Here is a 22,437-nt window from a genome sequence, read left to right as displayed (position 1 = left end):
ATGGCTTCAAATACTTGGGGTCAACAATACAGAGCAAGTGTGAATGTGGTAAGGAAGTGAAGAAATGGGTCTAACCGGGGTGGAACACTTGGCAGAAGGTGTCTGGGGTTCTATGTGACAGAAGAGTCTCCGCTAGGATGAAGGACAAAGTTTATGAAAGAGTGGTGAGGCCATGATGTACGGATTAGAGAGGGTGGAACTGAAGAAACAACAGGAAGCAGAAGTGGAGGTAGGAGAAATGAATATGCTGAGGTTCTCGCTTGGAGTGAGCAGGTTGAATAGGATTAGAAATTAGCGCTTTAGAGGTACAGCCAATGTTGGATGTTTTGGAGACAAGGTTAGAGAGAGCAGTCTTCGATGGTTTGGACATGTTCAGAAGCAAGGGAGTGAGAATATTGGTAGAAGCGTGCTGAGGATGGAGCTGCCAGGCAAAAGAGCGAGAGGAAGACCAAAGAAAAGGTTGATGGATGTTGTGAGGGAGGACATGAAGACAGTGGGTGTTAGAGAGGAAGATGCACGAGATAGGCTTAGATGGAAAAAGATGACAGGCTGTGGCGACCCCTAGCGGTACAAGCCGAAAGAAAAAGAAGATGCTCTATATGAGCAGCATAAAAACAATCAAACATACTACCGTCAATTTAATAGTTAGTTTTTAGGAAAATATATTTTCACCAAAAAATTTCTTCTCTGCCAGCATGAAACATAATTGAGAGCAAGACTAACAGATAACAAAAACATTGTACAAAATAAAAATTTGCAAGATAGCAGGACAACAACATAAAGCAGAGGATTACTTTATCTGTACATTGTGATGGCAAGTTGCAGCAAGTCATTGTTCCAGGGATGGGACATTGTTTTCAAACATGTGCATCCAGGGACTCACAGTCTCAAGTATAAAAAGATCTGTTAATAGCGTACAGAAATATTTGGTCATCTGAGTCTTACCAGGACAAACATTGGTGTCGGTGGGAGTCACGCTGGTGGCATTTGAAGCCCCACTGCTCTCAGCTGTCTCACCTCCCATTGTCCCTGGTGCGTTCCGTATCAACTTTGATGTCAATGAGGACATACCGGTCACAGCCCAGCCGGTCCAGCCAGAAGAGGTGCCGGGTGGCTGCGAAGATGACCCAACATCTTTCTCTTTTAAATACAAAGAATGAGATCATGATATTTTTTTTCCTTTTCAAAATATAAACTCCAAGCCGAGATTCATTAATTGCTAAAACATTTTCAATAAAATGTCATTATCCCAACTGTAAAAGAATATATACCGTAATTTCCGGCCAACAAGCCGCGACTTTTTTTCCCCACACACTTTCAAACCTGCGGTTTATGCGGTGATGTGGCTAATTTGTGCATTTTTTCCTCACGCCTGCAAGGGGGCACTCGAGCGGGAAAGATAAGAATGAGACTGGTGGAATATATGTGCTAAGGAAGTGACTTATCAGCCCTGTTAGCGCCGTGTTGCTGCTTTGTTACTGGCGTGTCTCAGTGATATCTACCAGTAAGTTTTATTTTAACTGGCCCTGTTAGCGTTAGTGCGGCTAGCTAACCCCGCGCTAGCGTTAAACTATTTCTGTGTACAGTCTTTCTTTGTAAATCTCGTGTTTCAATATGTGTTTCAATGTGTGCACTTGTGGCTTTTACAAAGCTGCGGCATATTTATGTACCAAATGGTATTTCCTTTACAAATGTACTTGGTGAGGCTTGTAACTAGGTGCGCTCTGTAGGCCAGGAATTACGATATATAAAATTTTTATTTTTGGGTGGCAGATCGGTGCCCAGATCCATCTTTGAAATCGGTCTGATTTGATGGAAAAAAAAAATCAAGTATCGGATCAGATCAGACTGGATCTAAACTCTGAAATTTTAGCACTTATATAAGCACCCTTTGCCATGCTTCACTCCGCCACTTTTATCCAGCAGAGCCCAGACAGCATGCAAATTCTCTGTGATCAGAACAACAGGTTCCTATTGCTGTCATGGCACCATTCTCTGAGCCCGTCGGGTTGACATCAGCAGTAAGGAATGCCATCAAGTTGAAGAAAGAGTCCTATCGGGTCTTTTAGGACTGCTGAACTACAGAAGCAGCTGATGCGGGCCAAGCCTAGCCGGCCAAGAGGATTGCAGCATTGGTGGTCATAAGGCAGAAAAATGGGCTTGGGAGGAGTTCGGTCAGGCCATGTAAAACAACTTCTCAATGGTTTCGAGGAAATTCTGGTCAATCATCCGGTATTTCGGGGCACAGTGAGTCGGTGGGCGGAATACTTTAAAGACCTGAATTCTACTGTCATACCTTCTCAGAAGGAAGCAGTGTCTGGAGACTCTGTGCCAGGTTCCCCTACCTTGGGGTCAAAGTCTCATAGGTGGCTAAAAACCTCTGTGGCAAAGGTCCTAGGGGTGGATGAGATTTGTCCACAGTTCTTGGAAGTCTCTGGATCATGCATGACTGCCCTGGTTGACATGCATCTGCAACATCGCGTGGACAGCATGGACAGTGGCTCTGGATTGGAAGACCCGGGTGGTGGTCCTCCTATATAAAAAGGGGGACCAGAGTGTGTGTTTCAACTATGGGGGATTACATTCCTCAGCGTCCCTGGTACGGTCTATTCAGGAGTTCTGGAGAGGTGGGTCATCAGGAAGTCACATTCAGATTCAGGATCAGTGTGGTTTCTGTCTGGGCAGTGGAACTGTGGAGCAGGTGTACATCATTGCTAGGATCCTCAAGTGTTCATGGGAATTTGCCATCCCCCTGATACGGGGTCTTCGGTCCCAGTACCACTGATGTCAGAGTTTGATCCGGAATAACAGAAGTGGAGTATGTTTATAGCGAGGGTTGGACTCCACCAAAGCTGTCCTTTGCCACAAATTCTGTTCATTACCTTCATGGACTTTAACAGTTTCTTGGCTTTATTAGTTAATTGCGGTTAGGAACAAACGAAAAGGAAGGAATAGGACAGCTTTCTACTTCAAGCCATGGCGAGATACACACATGGACAAGATTTTTGGACCCCCTAGGTAAAAGTAATAATACATAAACATTTAATGAAAATTCACAAATAACAATGAGCCAACGTTTTTTAATTGTAAGTCAAAAGAATTACTTTGAAAAATAAACTCATGAAAGAGGCCTGGAGAAAGCTTAACTTTATATATTGTTGCAGAACTTTTTGAGGCAATTACTGACAAAGGATTTTTGTAGCTTTCAATGAGACTTCTGCACCTGTTAACAGGTATTTTGGCCCCGTCTTCATGAGTAAACTGCTCCTGTTGTTTTGAAGGGTGCTTTCTGGAGAACAAGGTTATTATCTTCATCTTTTCCTTTCGGCTTGTCCCGTAAGGGGTTGCCACAGCGTGTCATCTTTTTCCATCTAAGCCTATCTCGTGCATCCTCCTCTCTAACTACCACTGTCCTCATGTCCTCCCTCACAACATCCATCAACCTTTTCTTTGGCCTTCCTCTCGCTCTTTTGCCTGGCAGCTCCATCCTCAGCACCCTTCTACCAATATACTCACTCTCTTCTGCCTCTGAACATGTCCTAACCATTGAAGTCTGCTCTCTCTAACCTTGTCTCCAAAACATAAAAGTTTGTCTGTCCCTCTAATGCAGTCATTTCTAATCCTATCCAACCTGCTCACTCCAACCGAGAACCTCAGCATCTTCATTTCTGCTACCTCCAGTTCTGCTTCCTCTTGTTTCTTCAGTGTCTCTAATCCATACATCATGGCCGGCCTCACCACTGTTTTGTAAACTTTGCCCTTCATCCTAGCAGAGACTCTGGCACATAGAACACCAAACACCTTCCAACAACTGTTCCACCCCGCTTGGACCCGTTTCTTCACTTCCTTACCACACTCACCCTTGCCCTGTATTGTTGACCAAGTATTTGAAGTCGTCCACCCTCGCTATCTCTTCTCCCTAGAGCTTCACTCCTCCTCCACCCCTCACATTCATGCACATATATTCTGTTTTACTTCAGGTAATCTTCATTCCTTTCTTTTCCACGTGTTCCTCCGCCTGCTCTCTGCTTTCACTGCAGATCACAATATCATCTGAGAACATCATAGTCCAAGGGGTTTCCAATCTAACCTCATCTGTCAGCATAACCATTACTACCGCAAACAGGAAGGGGCTAATTACATTATACACAATTATTATTATTATATTACATTATATATTATTATTATTATTATTATATTATAGAAAACAAAAATGAATAAAATGACTAAAACTAAAATTGAAAACTCATTTTTTTGGTGTTAAAGGGTTATTTAGCCACAATTTGTCCATGTGTGAATATGACCTATTGTGAATATTTCCTATTTCTGGTCAATTACATTGGTGAGCTTTGAACACCGCTGCTTACGTCACATCATGTTCTCACCAAGTCGTTCAGTAAGTTGATCACCTCTCATATTTTTAATGACTGTATAGTACCGAAAATGAGACCATCAAATCCGGAACAATTTGTGTAACATGCACTGCACACCAGTAGTGAGGCAGCCACCGTCAAGCGGGACACAAGTCCCATCCTCACTCCTAAAATGGTTCGTCACATGCACCTGGCCAACCAAGGACCACTCAGAGGCAACCGGCTGACCACACTTGACCTCCTGTCTTCTTGGCTCTTTTTCATTATGAGAGCTGAGATCATTTCTTTGCACAGACATGTTGCATGGTGGGGGCAGGGACATGAAATTAGGCTAGATTCAAATCTTGCTAGCATTTTGAAAACTTGTATAGGCTTCTTATAATCTCAGTGCTGTTTTAGTATTTTAATATAACATTACCATAGTCTAGGTTTTCGTAGATTTATCATCCTCTTTTGCTTTCAGCTTGTCCTGTTGGGGTGACCACATCGTACCATCCCTTTCCAGGTAAGCCCATTTCCTGCAACCTGCTCTTTATTACAAACTGACCTCATGTCTTCCCTAACAACATCGTTCAACCTTCTCTTTAGTCTACCTATAGCTCTTGCATGACAACTCCATCCTCATTACCCGTCTACCAATATACTATTCCCTCACTCTTTTCTGGATGTGTCAAAACCATCAAAGTCTCCTCTGTCTAACTTTATCTCAAAAGCATCTAACCTTGACCATCCTTCTATTGAGGTCATTCATAACTTTATCCAACCTGGTCACTCCAAGAGCAAACCGCAACATCTTCATTTCTGACACCCCCAGTTCTGCTTCCTGTTGTCTCTTTAGTCTCACAGTCTCTGCTCCGTACATAATGGCTGGCCTCGCCACTGTTTTAAACACATTACCTTTCATCCTAGAGGAGACTCTTCTGTCACACAACACACTTCACAGCTTCCCCCACCCATTTCGACCTGCTCGGACCAGTCTCTTCACTTTCTGACCACACTCACCATTGCTCTGGACTGTTGGACCAAGTATTTAAAGTTTTCCACCCTTGCTATCTCTTCTCCCAATAGACTCGCTCTTCCCCTTCCATCTCGCTCATTCATGCACGTCTTACTTCAACTAATATTAATTCCTCTCTTTTGCATTAGTGCATGCCTCCACCTGCTCCCTGCTTTCACTGTGGACCACAATGTCAACTCCAAACATTTCTACTGTATCAAAAATGAGGGATGATATAGTCATATAAACAGGCCTCTCCTATGTTAGCTGGTCAAAAGATCATAAAAATGACAAGATTTTCATACCCATCTCAGCCAGCTTGGTAGGATCTTCTGATACAGTTTCCAGCTTGGAGATGAAACTCTTGATAGCTTTGAAAGCCTTACAGACAGAGTAGCAACAGAAAGCAAGTGACAAAGAGAAGGGAAAACAACACCCGAGACGAAATCGTGCATGTAGCCTTGACTATGGCTAATTAAAAGTGAATGAGTACCTGCTCCCTGACGCTCTTGTCAGGGTCGACAGTAATAGCACAAAGCGTAGGCAAGATTCGGGCAGCAACCTCTGTTAGGCTGTAGTAGTGGTGTGTGGCAGCGAAGCCGAGCACACCAGCAGAACGCGATGCTGCAAAGGGGTCTTTTGTGGCTCGTGAGAATGCAGAAATCAGAACTCGCTGTCGTGTCTGTGAAGATAACCATCAGACGTGATGTATTATTAGGGATGTTGACCGAGCCCCAAAATTAAACTGGCACCTGGGCTGAATTACGAAAGCCGACAGTATTGATTAGTCTCTTTCTTTCTTCCCCCGACTATGTTTGTCCTAGTCTCTGTCTGGTCTGAAGTATTGTTTGTTCACGCATGTTTCATTAGGAATAATGATTTTTTTCGGGAAGTCCATCCATCCAACTTCAACCCCTTATCCAAGGTCAGGTCATGGGGGCAGTAGCTTGAGCAGAGACAGAGAACTGCCTTAGTGCGGTACTGCCCTGTACGTCACCTTCTGCTTCTTCTCGAAAACAAATCCTCGAGAGAATTTTCAGCCCGGGAGTGAGAAAAAGCCATGTACGTCAAAATCATGTTGTGTGGTGAAAAATGGATGGGTCCATTCAGGCTGCCTTTTTTCCATGAATAACATACTAAAAATCATATTTTTTATTTACATTGGGGCTTTAAGCTTGACTCTATACCCAGTTTATGGTCCCTATTCGTGAGCGAACAATGTAACACTTGATGAAATCTGCTTAACAATGACAGTAAGAGCCAACAGAGCAAGGATCAAGAAGTTATGTCACTATGAATGCTAGTCTGCCACGAGATGCCTTGTTTGCCCTTCACTGAACAGGTTCAGAAGTCTCATCTTTACTGGTAGATAGCTGGTAATGCTACCATCTGCCTCCACAGCTACCTGCAAGCTGGCAGGTACCACAACGAGACACGAGTCTATTTACAGTGAAGAAAATAAGTATTTGAACACCCTGCTATATTGCAAGTTCTCTCACTTAGAAATCATTGAGGAGTCTGACATTTTCATTGTAGGTGCATGTCCACTGTGAGAGAGATAATCTAAGAAGAAACATCCAGAAATCACAATGTATGATTTTTTTAACGATTTATTTGTGCGATACAGCTGCAGATAAGTATTTGAACACCTGTCTGTCAGCTACAATTCTGACCCTCAAAGACCTGTTAGTCCGCCTTTAAAAGTCCACCTCCACTCCATGTATTATCCTGAATCAGATCCACCTGTGTGAGGTCGTTGGATGCATAAAGACACCTCTCCACCCCATACAATCAGTAAGACTCAAACTTGTAACATAGCCAAGACCAAAGACCTGTCCAAAGACACCAGAAACAAAACTGTACAACTCCACACAGCTGGAAAAGGCTACAAAGAAATTGCCAAGCAGCGTGGTGAAAAAAGGTTCACCGTTGGAGCAATCATTCGAAAATGGAAGAAGCTAAACATGACTGTCAATTTTAATCGTAGTGGAGCCCCATGCAAGATATCACCTCGTGGTGTCTGAAGGATCCTTAGAAAGGTGAGGAATCAACGCAGGACTACACGATAGGACTTGGTCAACGACTTGCAAAGAGCTGGGACCACCGTTTCCAAGGTGACTGTTGGGAATACACTAAGACGTCATGGTTTGAAATCATCCATGGCACGGAAGGTTCCCCTGCTTAAACCAGCATATGTAAATGCGCGTCTTAAATTTGCCAATGACCATTTGGATGATACAGAGGAGTCATGGGAGAAAGCTTTTTGGTCAGATGAGACCAAATTGGAACTTTTTGGTCATTATTCCACTAACTGTGTTTGGAGGAAGACGAATGATGATAATGAGTTCCATCCCAAGAACACCATCCCTACTGTGAAGCATGGGGGTGGTAGCATCATACTTTGGGGGTCTTTTTATGCACATGGGGCAGGACGACTGTACTGTATTAAGGAGAGGATGACCGCGGCCATGTATTGTGAGATTTTGGGGAACAACCCTCAGTCAGAGCATTGAAGAGGGGTCGTGGTTGGGTCTTTCAACATGACAATGACCCAAAGCACACAGCCAGGAAAACCAAGGAGTGGCTCCGTAAGAAGCATATCAAGGTTCTGGCATGGCCTAGCCAGTCTCAAGACCTAAACCCAATAGAAAATCTTTGGAGGGAGCTGAAACTCCGTGTTTCTCAGCAACACCCCAGAAAACTAGCTGATGTAGAGAAGATCTGTGTGGAGGAGTGGGCCAAAATCCCTCCTGCAGTGTGTGCAAACCTGGTGAACAACTGCAGGAAATGTTTGACCTCTGTAATTGTAATTTCTGAGTGGGAAAACTTGCAATATAGCAGGGTGTTCAAATACTTATTGTCTTCACTGTAGTTCATATTTATTGATAAAGTAACGAAACACAGTGACTGTAAGACACCCACAATCAACAAACTCTCATTTGGCTCGCCCGCACGCAGTAGGAAGGGTTTAAAGACACTCGAAAATCTCAGTGATGAGCACAACTGAGCTCTTTTCCTGTTTTAGAGTAGAAAATGCTTATTTTACAATTACTATAAAAATATGTGAAGAAATCCCATGATATGGCAAATTATCAGAAATGCAAGTATGATTTTTAACAAATCTATGATGCACTGAATCTGCAAGAGGTGAACCTTGATATAGTGAAGTTTTACTGTAAACAGAAAGAACAGATGAAAAATATGGAAAACAATAAGATGAGCTGCGTCTCGTACAGCCCTGTTTTCATTCAGATTTTGGATTCTTGGTCAGTTTAGGATTTCTTCATGAGATATAATGAGATACAATTCCAACTTGTTCAACCTCCAAACCTTTAGTGTTCTAAGGCTTTACTCTTCAATTGTTTTGTATTATATTCTGTTGTGGCTTACCCCGGCATTGAGATAGGAGGCGATCTTTCCGAGGCAGACAGTGGTGTTGCATCGGATAGGGCCCTGCTCATCCCTGGCCTGCAGCCTGGCAAAATGGCGCATGAGCTCTTGGTTCAAGTTAGACTCATTGAGTTTGGGAGCCAGCAGCAACATTGACTGAAAAAAGAGGAGGAAGGAGCTTCTACATCCAACAGTCATCCGTAAGTAAAGCAATCAATTTTATTCATTTTGGGTGTGCACATACCTTAACAGTCTGCTCTCTGATGGCAGGGTTGGTGTCGGTAAAGCCGTGAACAACATGAGGGAAGATCTGGGAATTCACTGCTGCTTCATTAAGATATTGAATGAACTGCTCCATCTAAAAGCACAGATTAGGGTAAAAAATAGTAAGGTACAAGGTACTTTTACTGTCAATTCTTCAATAATCGTAAGGTGTAGAGAGGAATGAAATTACAGAACTCAAGGGCCCGCAGTGGGACACAAACAATATAAAAACTACATCATATACAGTATAAAAAAACTCGAGTAATGTGTGCAACACAGCCTTGGTCAGAGAACCAAGGTAAATAAGGCATTCATAAATTATATGACAAAACCTCAATGCTGCAAAAGGGACTGGTGTGATACCAACCATGTAAATTCAATTTTTTGTCTACAAATAGTTGGTTCTCTGGAGTGGCTGCCCAACCATCACCTGACGGAACATGTGTAGACATGTCACATGTTCTTCCATTGTAAACTTGAAATGCATTAAGTACCTGCTGGAGCAGTCGTATCCTCATAGCTCTGTCTGTAGAGGAAAACATCTTCACGATGACAGGGATGATCTTCTGTTGGTATTCTTCAGCAGACAAGAACTTCCCCACCTGGTGGACACTTGAGATTAAATATTTCTTCGAAATACAGTGTAACCTTGGAGTTCGAACAACTCTGAAGTCGTACAAATCTGTACTCCCCCAACCCCCCTAAAAATGTAAAAAAATGCCTTAGGGTTCGACCCAATTCTCAGAGTTCAAACACCCGAGCAAAACTGAACCCATGTTGAATGTGTAGGCGAGTCAAGCTGAGCAATGCTGAATGCACAAAAGGCGGTGCTCAGACAAGCCACAGCCCACTTTGAGCCAGTCAGTCATTCATAGTGTGAGCGTGTACATTTCCGAGTGCTTCAAGATTTTTTTTTTCCCCCTAGTATTTTTTTTGCCAAACTCCGGTGTTACTGAGAGCAAAGGAAAAAGGAAAGTTGTGCAAACCACAATGGATTCAAGGAAGGAGATAATCGCTAAGTACAAAAATGGGATACATATTTGTTACGACTCTTGCCAACTCGTATCGTATGGCTAAGTCGACTATTTTGACTATCCTAAAGAGTAAAAATGTAATAAAAGGCAACAGGTATTTCCAAAGGAATGACTAGCATTACAAAGCAAAGGCCACAAATAATAAAAGAAATTGAGACACTGCTGGAAAATTACGCAGTCAAATCATGGAGGGTGACTTTGGCGTAACACTGGCTCCTTCCCTCTCAAGTCCCTCTGATGCCATCAGACCGTGACTAAAAAGGTAAATGATACACATTTAAGGTTCTTCAAGTTTATGCATTTTTTATTGTTTAAACACTGAGTTTACGTGTTTTTACATAAATAGGAATTAAAATGGGAAATTACTATTTAGGTTGGGAACGGGTTGAACTTTACATTATTTCTGATTAAAAAATGTTTCAGAGGTTGAACAAATCAGGCATTGAACACTTCCCAAGAACGAATTATGCTTCAAGGAGTTAATCTCTTAATGCCAACATTTTTTACTGTGTACGTCATTCACTGGCCCGAAAAGAAAATGTTTACAAAAATCAAGGACGAAAGGATGCAGTTGTTGCCAAACAACTGGAGGAATAAGAGACAGGGTTCAAACAGACTAAAAAAAAAACAGTTGAGCAAATGACAAATGGAACATGCCAGCACTTTAAATTTCTCACACCTCTTCCTGTCCAATTTGAGCCATTCACACCTCACAATTTTCCCTCTACGACTAAGACAACCAAGCAATCAGCAGTAGATGTTGGCTCCCCCTCTCCCAGCCTGAATGCAATGTTGGGTCCGATGGATCGGATGAAGACTATTGTCAATGATTGAGTCCAGCCCACACCACGCCAAGATCTTCCACCCATTATTCCTTGCCTGAAACTACCGCCCAGTAAGATGCGAAAGGCACCTCCTCCACCCATTAAGACTTATCTGTAAATCTGACTGATATTTGCCGGGTCAAACAGATATGGCACTAACGTAGTGAGGATAAAATGTGAATCTATCAAACCATTGTCCCCAGTAATCTCTATGAGACTACCTCTTTTTAATATCAGGTCACTGGCTACCAAATCAATGTTCATTACAACCTATGATCTTGATTTTTTTCTTATGAAATTAAATGTGGTTAACAGAAAGTAGCTATAATAGTATTTTAAATGAGGAAACACTAGCAAATTTTTATTTTATGAATAAGTGTCAAAGAGGAAAAAAGGGTGGTGGCGTTGCTGTTATTTGTAAATCATGATTTCAATGTAAAGAAATTTTACTCGGTGATTTTAGCTCTTTTGAATATCTGTGTTTTTTTAGTTAAAGGTGAAAGGTTGGTTTGACCTAAATGATTAGATTAAATGACCTGACAAGATATTTTTAAAGAAACTGAGTATATATATCTTACAGGCAGGAAATGAATAAGTCATTTAAATAGATGAGGCTCCGTCTTGTGATCAGATCGGTTAACTGTTTCTTTGTTGTTTTTTTTTTTTCTTTTTTATTTGCTGTTCGGCCCCAGAAATCCTGATCGTGTAAAGGCTACATAACACATATATGTTATCTGTCATAATAAAAGGTAACTCCAGACGTACTTTTTACAAAAGCAGAAACAGAGGTTTCTATTCAAGGTGTGGCATTTATTTTTTATAACCACCCAGCTATTAATTAAAGCCCATGCTCTTTCAAATGATGCAACTGTTTGAGGAAATACAGCATTTGACTTTTTGAGGGGTGTTTGAGGTGCTCTGGTATTTACAAATATTTTGAAGTAATAAAGGACTGACCTTGAAAAGTGGAGTGAGGACCACAGCACCTGCATTCCCAAACTCAAAGGCAGTGAGCAGTTGAGGCAGGACCTTGTGTTTACAGAAGTCCTCTGGGAAAGAGTCCAGGTTGTCACTCAGATCCTGGAAGAATTGCTGCTTCTCTGCTGGTTCCTTGATCTGAGGAGGAGTTATTGCTGGTGTAATCACAAAGGTAGCAACTAATCCATTACAGTCACCTTTAATCTGAAAATATGATCAGAAACTGAAGATAGATTGGTGTGAATTTGTGCAGGTGGCATGTCTCAGTTCATTCATCCCAAAGTCATGATGAAAAAATATGAATGATGTGAATAGAAATCAGTGTTCTATATGAATGGCATGCTTTTTATGTGAGAAGATGGACCTGGATCTCCTCCAGGAAGAGGTTGCTCTCCACAAAGCTGTTACTGAGGAACCCTCCGGGGCTTCTGCAGTTCTGGAGGAAGCAGCGTGGATTGGGCCGAACCCGTGGATTGGCACCGACCAACTCACAGTAATGAGGAACCAGGGCTTTGGGGATCTGTGGGCAGAGAGATGACCATCCAGCAAACTGAAGCACACTCATAACAGAGGAGGACTCTGTCCTAATTTTTCTATCACATTGCATGTCTTCAATAATATTCATCCGGTTACTATTCTAACTGTAAATGAAAGTGATTATGGATGTGTGGCCCACTTACAGTGGGCAGGAAAAGTATTCAGACCCTGTTAACGTTCTCACTCGCTGTTATATTGCATCCATTTGCTAAGATCATTTAACTTCATTTTATTCCTGATTAAGGTACATGGAGGACCCCATAGACAGAAAAAAATGACATTTTTGTAAATTCATAAAAAAATTCATAAAAAATTGTGTATATGCATACATATATAGCCATAAATATTAAGACCCTTTCCTCTTAATTAAGTACTGCACCCTTTTGCACAAATACATCCATAAGTCTTTTTGAGAATGATCATTATGCTTATACTGCAATTGTTTTTTTTTTTTTTGTTCAGATCAGCAGTGAAATTTGGCCATAAAAATGGATTTGAGTTCATGTATTTTATGTGAAGTATTAAATACAAACTCTTCTTCTTTTCCTTTCGGCTTGTCCCGTTAGGGGTCTCCACAGCGTGTCATCTTTTGCCATCTTAGCCTATCTCCTGCATCTTCCTCTCTAACCCCAACTGCCCTCATGTCTTCCCTCACCACATCCATAAACCTTCTCTTTGGTCTTCCCCTCGCTCTTTTGCCTGGCAGCTCCATTCTCAGCACCCTTCCACCAATATACTCACTCTGTCGCCTCTGAACATGTCCAAACCATCGAAGTCTGCTCTCTCGAATCTTATCTCCAAAACATCCAACTTTGGTTGTCCCTCTAATGAGCTCATTTCTAATCCTATCCAACCTGCTCACACCGAGCAAGAACCTCAACATCTTTATTTCTGCTACCTCCAGTTCTGCTTCTTGTTGTTTCTTCAGAGCCACCGTCTCTAGTCCGTACATCATGGCCGGCCTCACCACTGTTTTGTAAACTTTGCCCTTCATCCGAGCAGAGACTCTTCTGTCACATAACACACCAGACACCTTCTGCCAGCTGTTCCAACTTGCTTGGACCCATTTATTCACTTCCTTACCACACTCACCATTGCTCTGGATTGTTAATCCTAAATATTTGAAGTCGTCCACCCGTGCTATGTCTTTTTCCTGGAGCCTCACTCTTCCCCCTGGAAGGAACTAGATGAAGTAGTTCTGAGCATCCCAAACAGCGAGAGAGTTGTGATTGGTGCAGATTGTAATGGACATATTGGTAAAGGAAACAGGGGCGATGAAGAAGTGATGGGTAAGCACGGCATCCAGGAAAGGAACTTTGAGGGACAGATGGTGGTGGACTTTGCAAAAAGAATGGAGATGGCTGTAGTGAACACTTATTTCCAGAAGAGGGAGGAACATATAGTGACCTACAAGAGCGGCGGTAGAACCACGCAGGTAGATTATATTTTGTGCAGACGATGTAATCTGAAGGAGGTTACTGACTGTAAAGTAGTGGTAGGGGAGAGTGTAGCTCGACAGCATAGGATGGTAGTATGTAGGATGATTCTGGTGGTGGGTAGGAAGATTAAGAAGACCAAGGTAGAGCAGAGAACCAGGTGGTGGAAGCTGAGAAAGGAAGAATGTTGTGCGGCCTTCCGGAAAGAGGTGAGACAGGCTCTCGATGGACAGCAGAAGCTCCCAGAAGACTGGACAACGACAGCCAAGGTAATCAGAGAGACAGGCAGGAGAGTACTTGGTGTGTCTTTTGGTAGGAAAGGGGAGAAGGAGACGTGGTGGTGGAACCCCAAAATACAGGGAGTCATACAAGGAAAGAGATTAGCGAAGAAGAAGTGGGATACTGAGAGGACTGAGGATAGTTGAAAGGAGTACATCGAGATGCGACGTAGGGCAAAGGTAGAGGTGGCAAAGGCTAAACAAGAGGCGTATGAAGACATGTCCAGGTTGGACACGAAAGAAGGAGAAAAGGATCTCGACAGGTTGGCCAGACAGAGGGATAGTGATGGAAAGGATGTGCAGCAGGTAAGGGTCATTAAGGATAGAGATGGAAATGTGTTGACTGGTGCCAGTAGCGTGCTAAATAGATGGAAAGAATACTTTGAGAAGTTGATGAATGAAGAAAATGAGAGAGAAGGAAGAGTTGAAGAGGCAAGTGTGAAGGACCAGGAAGTGGCAATGATTACTAAGGGGGAAGTCAGAAAGGCACTACAAAGGATGAAAAATGGAAAGGTAGTTGGTCCTGATGACATACTGGTGGAGGTATAGAAGCAAGTTGGAGAGGTGGCTGTGGAGTTTTTGACCAAGTTATTCAATAGAATACTAGCGGTAGAGAAGATGCCAGAAGAATGGAGGAAAAGTGTGCAAGTCTCCATTTTTATGAACAAAGGCGATGTTCAGAGCTGTGGGAATTATAGAGGAATAAAGTTGACACAATGAACACAATGAAGTTATGGGAAAGAGTAGTGGAGGCTAGACTCAGGACAGAAGTAAGTATCTGCGAGCAACAGTATGGTTTCATGCCAAGAAAGAGTACCACAGAAGCATTATTTGCCTTGAGGATGCTCGTGGAAAAGTACAGAGAAGGTCAGAAGGAGCTAGATTGTGTCTTTGTGGATCTAGAGAAAGCCTATGACAGAGTACCAAGAGAGGAACTGTGGTACTGCATGCGTAAGTCTGGTGTGGCAGAGAAGTATGTTAAAATAGTACAGGACATGTATGATGGCAGCAGAACAATGGTGAGGTGTGCCTTATGTGTGACAGAGGAATATCAGGTGGAGGTGGGACTGCATCAGGGATCAGCTCTGAGCCCCTTCCTGTTTGCAGTAGTAATGGATAGGCTGACAGATGAGGTTAGACTGGAATCCCCTTGTACCATGATGTTCGCAGATGATATTGTGATATGCAGTGAAAGCAGGGAGCATGCAGAGGAACAATTAGAAAGATGGAGACATGCACTGGAAAGGAGAGGAATGAAGATTAGCCGAAGTAAAACAGAATATATGTGCGTGAATGAGAAAAGTGGAGGGAGAAGAGTGAGGCTACAGGGAGTAGAGATAGCGAGGGTGGACGACTTCAAATATTTAGGGTCAACAATCCAGAGCAATGGTGAGTGTGGTAAGGAAGTGAAGAAACGGGTCCAAGCAGGTTGGAACAGCTGGCGAAAGGTGTCTGGTGTGTTATGTGACAGAAGAGTCTCTGCTTGGATGAAGGGCAAAGTTTACAAAACAGTGGTGAGGCCGGCCATGATGTACGGATTAGAGACGGTGGCACTGAAGAAACAACAGGAAGCAGAACTAGAGGTGGCAGAAATGAAGATGTTGAGGTTCTCGCTCGGAGTGAGCAGGTTGGATAGGATTAGAAATTAGCTCATTAGAGGGACAGCCAAAGTTGGAGGTTTTGCTGACAAGGTTCGAGAGAGCAGACTTTGATGGTTTGGACATGTTCAGAGGCGAGAGAGTGAGTATATTGGTGGTAGGGTGCTGAGGATGGAGCTGCCAGGCATAAGGGCGAGAGGAAGACCAAAGAGAAGGTTTATGAATGTGGTGAGGGAAGACATGAGGGCAGTTGGGGTTAGAGAGTAAGATGCAGGAGATAGGCTAAGATGGCAAAAGATGACACGCTGTGGCAACCCCTAACGGGACAAGCCGAAAGGAAAAGAAGAAGAAGAAGACTCGATCTGATACTCTTTTCACCTCCAAGACATTCTTAGCCAGCTCTTCCTTTAAAATAACCCTTACTCCATTTCTCTTCCCATCTACTCCGCAGTAGAATAATTTAAACCCTTCTCCTAAACTTCTAGCCTTACTACCTTTCCACCTGCTCTCTTGGATACACAGTATATCAACCTTTCTCCTAATCATTATGCCAACCAACTCCTTAGCTTTTCCTGTCATAGTCCCAACATTCAAAGTCCCTACACTCAGTTGTAGGCTCTGTGCATTCCTCTTTTTCTTCGGATCCGGTTTCCTCCTCTTCTTTGTCTTCGACCCACAGTAGCTGAATTTCCACCTACGCCCTGCAGGATAGCAGTGCCGGGGCCGGGCGTTGTTAACCCAGGCCACGACCGATCCGGTATGGGATTCTTTCGATGAAAGCTCATATTTGTTTGGCACAGTTTTTACGCCGGATGCCCTTCCTGACGCAACCCTCTGCATTTATCCGGGCTTGGGACCGGCTTACAGATTGCACTGGTTTGTGCCCCCATAGGGCTGCATTATTAAATAAAAACAAAGTCACTATAAATTGAATGAACAAAAATACTTTTAAAATTATTATTAGGAAATGAACAGTCAAAATAAAAACACCCTCCATACGGATAAACAAAATCCAAAATATATTTGTTTCACATACATTTGTACAACAGTTGTGTATGAATGTAAAACATTCTTTTGAAATAAATGTCATTTTCAGAATTGTTTTAACAGAATCTGTGGAACTGGTTAGCATATACTCTTATTAATCACAACCTTGAATATTCAATGGTTTGGAAGAACCTAGGTATTTTTTTTTCCTCTTCCATCAATTTTTAATGTGTGAAAGACAAAAACATTTTAAACATCTTTTTCTGGAAGCAAATTTGTATTTTGTATATTATTTTTAAATTCATGAATTTGAGAGTGGAGGATATGTTAAAAGATTGACATCACAGTACATCCAAAGTGATGATACATCAATTATAGAAAACTGATTTCTCACTAGAATTGTCTAGTTTCTTGCTGTTTGAATTTTCTGCTTTTACCCCTGCATACCAATTTTCTTGCATTTTGTATGAAAAGTGTTCTAAAAATAAATTATGATTCAGTTTGGACATGAAGGGACTGAAGCGCCACGGTGGGGCGGCTGTGAAGCATTGGCCTCACAGTTCTGAGGACCGTGGTTCAAATCCCAGCCCTGCCTCTCCGGAGTTTGCCTGTTCTCCCCATGCCTGCATGGGTCTTCTGTGGGCTTTCCGGTTTCCTCCCACATCCCCAAAAACATGCATTAATTGGAGACTCTAAATTGCCTCTAAGTGTGATTGTGAGCACGACTGTTGTCTGTCTCCATGTGCTCTGTGATTGCCTGGCAATCAGTTCAGGGTGTACCCTGCCTACAGCCCGATGACAGCTGGGATAGGCTCCAATACTCCCGCGATCCTCGTGATGATAAACTGCTTAGAAAATGGATGACGTGATTGAAGCTTCATTAAAATATCAGTTGAAATAATTTTGTCTTGTGAAATGTTTTTTTTGGTTTTTAATATTCCAACTACTTGGATTTTGCTTATCTGTAAGCACTTTGACTGAAATTACTCTATAAATAACCATGATTATCATCAATAATGAAAAACAGCGTTCGAGTGACTAACCTTCCCCAGTGAACGGAGTGAGGATGTTCGGGGAAGTGGCCCGTTAAACACTTCCCAGATCAGACAGCCCAACCGCCACACTTCCCCAGCCCTGCAAAAAATAAATCTTTTTAGAAAGGTGGAAAAATTTGCAGTATTTCATAAATTAATTGCCTGTAGTAGTAGAGATGCTATTTCTGACAGGATTTCTCTTAAGAGTATCTCACCATTTCTCTCCACTGCATTTAGGTGTCTCTGGCGGGTCATACTTCTCCATGCCTGGGTAAAATGCCTTCGGATCAGGGAGCAAGGCCCCGCTCGGGTCACCCTGTTCCGGGGTAACATGGTCGAGGGAGCCCAGCTTCCACTCTCCAGCTCGATCAACAAAGATGGCCCACAAGCCCAAGTTGTTATGGAGTAGGTGGCAATCGTTTATTAAGAAACTTAGAGCTTTCTGAAAGAAAAAAAGACATCCAAGTTAGAATGCACTTAGTTAAAAAAAACAAAAAACACATGAACAGACAGTGCTGTATAACATTAAAAAAAAGAGATGTCTCACCACAATCTGATGTAGACCCCAGGAAACCTCAAGTTCACTAGGACCATCTTTCAAGTGAACGGCCAAGGGCATTACCTGTTCTGTCACAAGGTATAGGCTTTTCTCTGTCTGGAATGAGATTACCAGGTAACAACTTAAGTGTACAGCGTCACAACAAAGGTAGAAAAAAAGCAAAGAACTGTTTGGAACTTCCTAAATTTCTGCATAAATCAGTCATAAAATGGGTTTATTCTTCATCTAAATTCTGAGAAATAAATTCTGTTTAAAGTAATTCCTCACAATTCTGTTTTCATATTTGTATTGAAAATCTAAACATTCACACGACAAGAAGGAAAAGATAAGTGAACCTCTAGGCCAGAGGTGGCCTTTGCCTCCTTTCGTGCAGTTCTCATGAAGGCACAAAAGCATATCGAAGTTTTATGTGCATGCTTGCGCGGTTTGCTTGAGTTCATTACAGTGCTTCTGAGGGAACATTACTTGTGTAAGTAAGTTTCTTTCGGCTTGTCCCTTTCGGGGTCGCCACAGCGTGTCATCTCAGATGAACGCACGTATATGTTTGGCACAATTTTTACGCCGGATGCCCTTCCTGACGCAACCCTTCTCAGGGAGTGGAGGCCCCAGTGGGATACGAACCCACAACCCCTGGTTTACCAAACCAGTGCTCTAACCACTGAGCTACAGGGCCTGTATTGTGTCTTTGTGGATCTAGAGAAAGCCTATGACAGAGTACCAAGAGAGGAACATTACATGTGTATATTATGGTATTTGCATGCACGCTTTGCTTGAGTTTATTAGGGTTGTTACAATTATTGAGACGCCAGGCTCAGTTTGTGTGTGCGTTGTGTGTCGCCATGTGAGTTGAGACGGGAATGCTCAGCCTGTGGAGCGGAAGGGTGAGAGGAAAAAAAAAAACAACCGGGGAAGAGTGGCTTTATTCTTCATTCCACCCAGCTCCACTGTGCAACGAGAGACGAGTTAACCCCGAGCAAGACAACCTCATTACAAAGAAAACTCCGTTGCGTCTAGCGACCTCAGTCACATGACTTTAGCAAGAAAGGTTAGCACGGTATTTTCGCAAACCTGGCTTTCATATTGACTGAAAATAGTTTCTGGGTTACCAGTCGGACAGTGATCTTTGCAGAAAATAATTTTTCAATTTCGGTCTCAGAATGTCAGGGGAAAATGCAGAAAATATGTGGATGAACAGGATGTTTTTACAAGAGCAGGAGAGCTTCTACTTTTTTGTTGTTGAGAGCAACGACAAGCCACTCTGCCTTTTGTGTAAGACATCTATTGTGCATTTCACAGCTTCAAATCTTCACTTCAGCTCACTCCATGCTAACATTGACCAAGAATTTCCAAAAGGTACTAAACTTCGCAGTCACAAGTTAGTCGCTTTGAAAAATCACATAGAAAAGTGGATGCAGTTTAAAAAAATATAATAATGAAGCATCCAGAGACTAACACTTACATCATAACTAGTGGTTTGGAACATTGCAAGGGCCAAAAAGCCATACATTGAAGGATACTTTATTAAAAAAATGCCTCAGCGATGTCACTGAAATCTTGTGTCCCAAAAACCAAAATCTTAAACAAATGGTATCAGACATTTAACTGTCCCACCACACTGTTGAACACGGAATATCGGACATTATTAGCATGGCTATTGATTCACAGTTGCACTCAGACCTCCAATCATGTGAGTATTTCAGTGTTGTATTCAATGAGAATTCTCCCATACAAGACAACACTTGGTTGAACTGTTAGTTTGTCTATGTGAGAAAGCGCTCTCCATTTTTTTTTTTTTAATTGCTGGCCCATGGTCTTGGTACTCTGAAGGAGTTGATTTCAGTCATCATCTTGGTGTGTGTCATTTACAGTAAATTTGGCTGAGCAAAACTGTGTGAGCAGGGAATGTATATGTATCATGTATATGATGTGGCTCTTTGCTGTTACACAATGAAAAAAAATTGGCTCTTCATCTCTGACTGGTTGGGCCACCCCTATCAAGGTTATACATTTTCCAAGAACTAATCAGTCAACCTGGAATCCATTCAAAGGGACAAGATTGAAGCTGTGGCTTAATACTCCGCTGGCCATTTGAGAAAACACACCAGTTTATATTTGCTTCCTGTATCCTGCATCCTGTTTGAAGTTAAAGGTCAACTGACAGCCATATATACATTTTAAAAAACATATTGTTATGAAAACTACAGATAATATTATTCACTTCAATTTCTTTCCAAAAAAAAAAAAATAAGGGGAGAGCGTGTCATTAACTCGTAAAGTTGCAAAAGTCTCACTCGACATCCCAGTGGCAGCCATAATGCCTGCAATGTAATTTGCAGACACCCTGGGACAGTCACCATACAATATTGTTGTATGGTCAAAGAGTGATGGTAATGGTCATGAAGAGTGAATCTATCAAAATCCAGCAATACGACAAGCCGGCATTTTGGCTAACACCAAAAAACCGAGTAATTTTTCACCGGTACAATAGGTATAAACCAAAATAAACACTCAGCCACGCTACTGCAAAAAAAACGTCACTTCCTGGTTCTTCTCCAACACAAATACCACGAGAGGATTTTCATGGCGGGAGATGCAAAAATCCACATACGACAACATCTTCATGTGTGGTGAAAAAACAGATGGGTCCATTACGGCTGACTTTTTTTAATTAAAAACAAAAAAATTTGGCTTTACCTGTCAATTGACCTTTAATGTTGTGTTGTCTTTGTTGCATATTTGAAACACCACCTTGTTTTGTAGGATGGCCAAGTTCATCTTCCTTGAATTAAAAATATTCCTGCATCGTTGCAGTGGCATTAGACTCCAGAACAAATTCAATTGATACCGCTCAACAGCAGAACAGGTCCCGGGTATTGTCAATATTCTCCTCCGGTTCAATGTCTCCCACAATGTCGAGCAGCTCTGTTTAACAAGCACTATGGCGCCGTGAAAACGGTGACGTCACATGCACGAGCTCTATAATGCCGCAGCTGCTGGCAAATTACAATTTGGGAGAAATTACAAGCTACACAACAAGCTGTTTGGGATGCCATACAAGCCATTAACCCTTACATCTCTGAGAAAACTCATCCTATGCAGACCGGTTTGACTGCTCTACACACTTTTTCAATAAGGTCAGTAACCATGCCATGAATTGGAGAAATGAGTACACTCAACTAAAGATGACATTGAGGATCACAAGACCAGACTTAATCAACTCAAAGAGGAAAATATCTGCCTGGTCTTGACATTAAGGAAAAGAAGCTAATCTTCAAATCTCCACTTTATGCACAGTTCAGTTATTACAGTTCTGAGGTCCAGGGTTCGATCCCGTCCACGGCTATGTGGAGTTTGGATGTTCTCCCCGTGCCTGTGTGGGGTTCCTTCTGGTACTCCGGTTTTCGTCCCACAACCAAAAAACATGCAACATTAATTGGACACTAAATTACCCCTCGGTGTGATTGTAAGTGCGGCTGTTTGTCTCTATGTGCCCTGTGGTTGGCTGGCAACCACTTCAGACTCTACACTGACTCCTGCCCGTTGAAAACTGGGATAGGCTCCTGCACTCCAGCGACCCTTGTGAGGATAAGCGGCTAAAACAATGGATGGCTGGATAATTTAAATTAATTACTTCATTGAAAATAATTAATTGAAACAAATTGAATTTTTGAGTTAAAGTACCACTGATAAAAGAGATGATAGCCCCATTGTGTATTACATGGTATTTTGCATAATTTCACAAGATTTCACATATTTGCTACCTCATCTACATAGTTAGATGGTTTCCTCCCAAAGAAAAAAAACAAAAAAAAAAAACAGGAGACACGCACCTCTAAGCCGTCAACATAGGCCAGGATGTTAGGGTGGCGAAGTGTTTTCATCCGCTTGAAGGCTGCCTTTGCCAGTTGAGTCTGCTGCTCCAATCCTTGAGCCACTTCGTACACGAACACTGACACCGGCTCTGCATTGGACTGAGGAGAGTGTTAATGCTTTTCATGTTAGTGCTTTTCGATGAAATTTAGGATGAACCTAAATTGCACTATAACCTCTATGAGGTCACCAAGTAATTTGACCTCTGAGCCTTTGAATGCATGTATGTTTCTTGGTTTGTCTCTGTTTTATTAAGATTGCTTTGATGATTTGAAACC

At 42.3% G+C, this 22,437-nt stretch overlaps 1 protein-coding gene across 1 annotated transcript in view; it reads right to left on the bottom strand.

The window, feature by feature from the left end:
• The window catches only part of scyl1 (SCY1-like, kinase-like 1), a 39,512-nt gene that overhangs the window by 15,252 nt on the left and 1,823 nt on the right, over positions 1-22,437 (bottom strand). The window contains exons 2-13 of the mRNA XM_061835905.1: positions 22,120-22,260; positions 18,278-18,385; positions 17,946-18,172; positions 17,740-17,830; positions 12,225-12,380; positions 11,840-11,998; positions 9,519-9,626; positions 9,005-9,118; positions 8,761-8,916; positions 5,864-6,052; positions 5,676-5,751; positions 946-1,140 (exon numbers count right to left, since the gene is read on the bottom strand). Of these exons, the coding sequence (XP_061691889.1) occupies positions 946-1,140; positions 5,676-5,751; positions 5,864-6,052; positions 8,761-8,916; positions 9,005-9,118; positions 9,519-9,626; positions 11,840-11,998; positions 12,225-12,380; positions 17,740-17,830; positions 17,946-18,172; positions 18,278-18,385; positions 22,120-22,260 (1,720 nt within the window). The remainder of the gene's footprint in view (positions 1-945; positions 1,141-5,675; positions 5,752-5,863; positions 6,053-8,760; positions 8,917-9,004; positions 9,119-9,518; positions 9,627-11,839; positions 11,999-12,224; positions 12,381-17,739; positions 17,831-17,945; positions 18,173-18,277; positions 18,386-22,119; positions 22,261-22,437) is intronic.

This window comes from Syngnathoides biaculeatus, chromosome 11 (assembly GCF_019802595.1).
Source record: "Syngnathoides biaculeatus isolate LvHL_M chromosome 11, ASM1980259v1, whole genome shotgun sequence".
Taxonomy (NCBI): Eukaryota; Metazoa; Chordata; class Actinopteri; order Syngnathiformes; family Syngnathidae; genus Syngnathoides; species Syngnathoides biaculeatus.
Note: the sequence above shows the minus strand (reverse complement) of the source record. Positions and strands in the feature narration are given on the sequence as shown.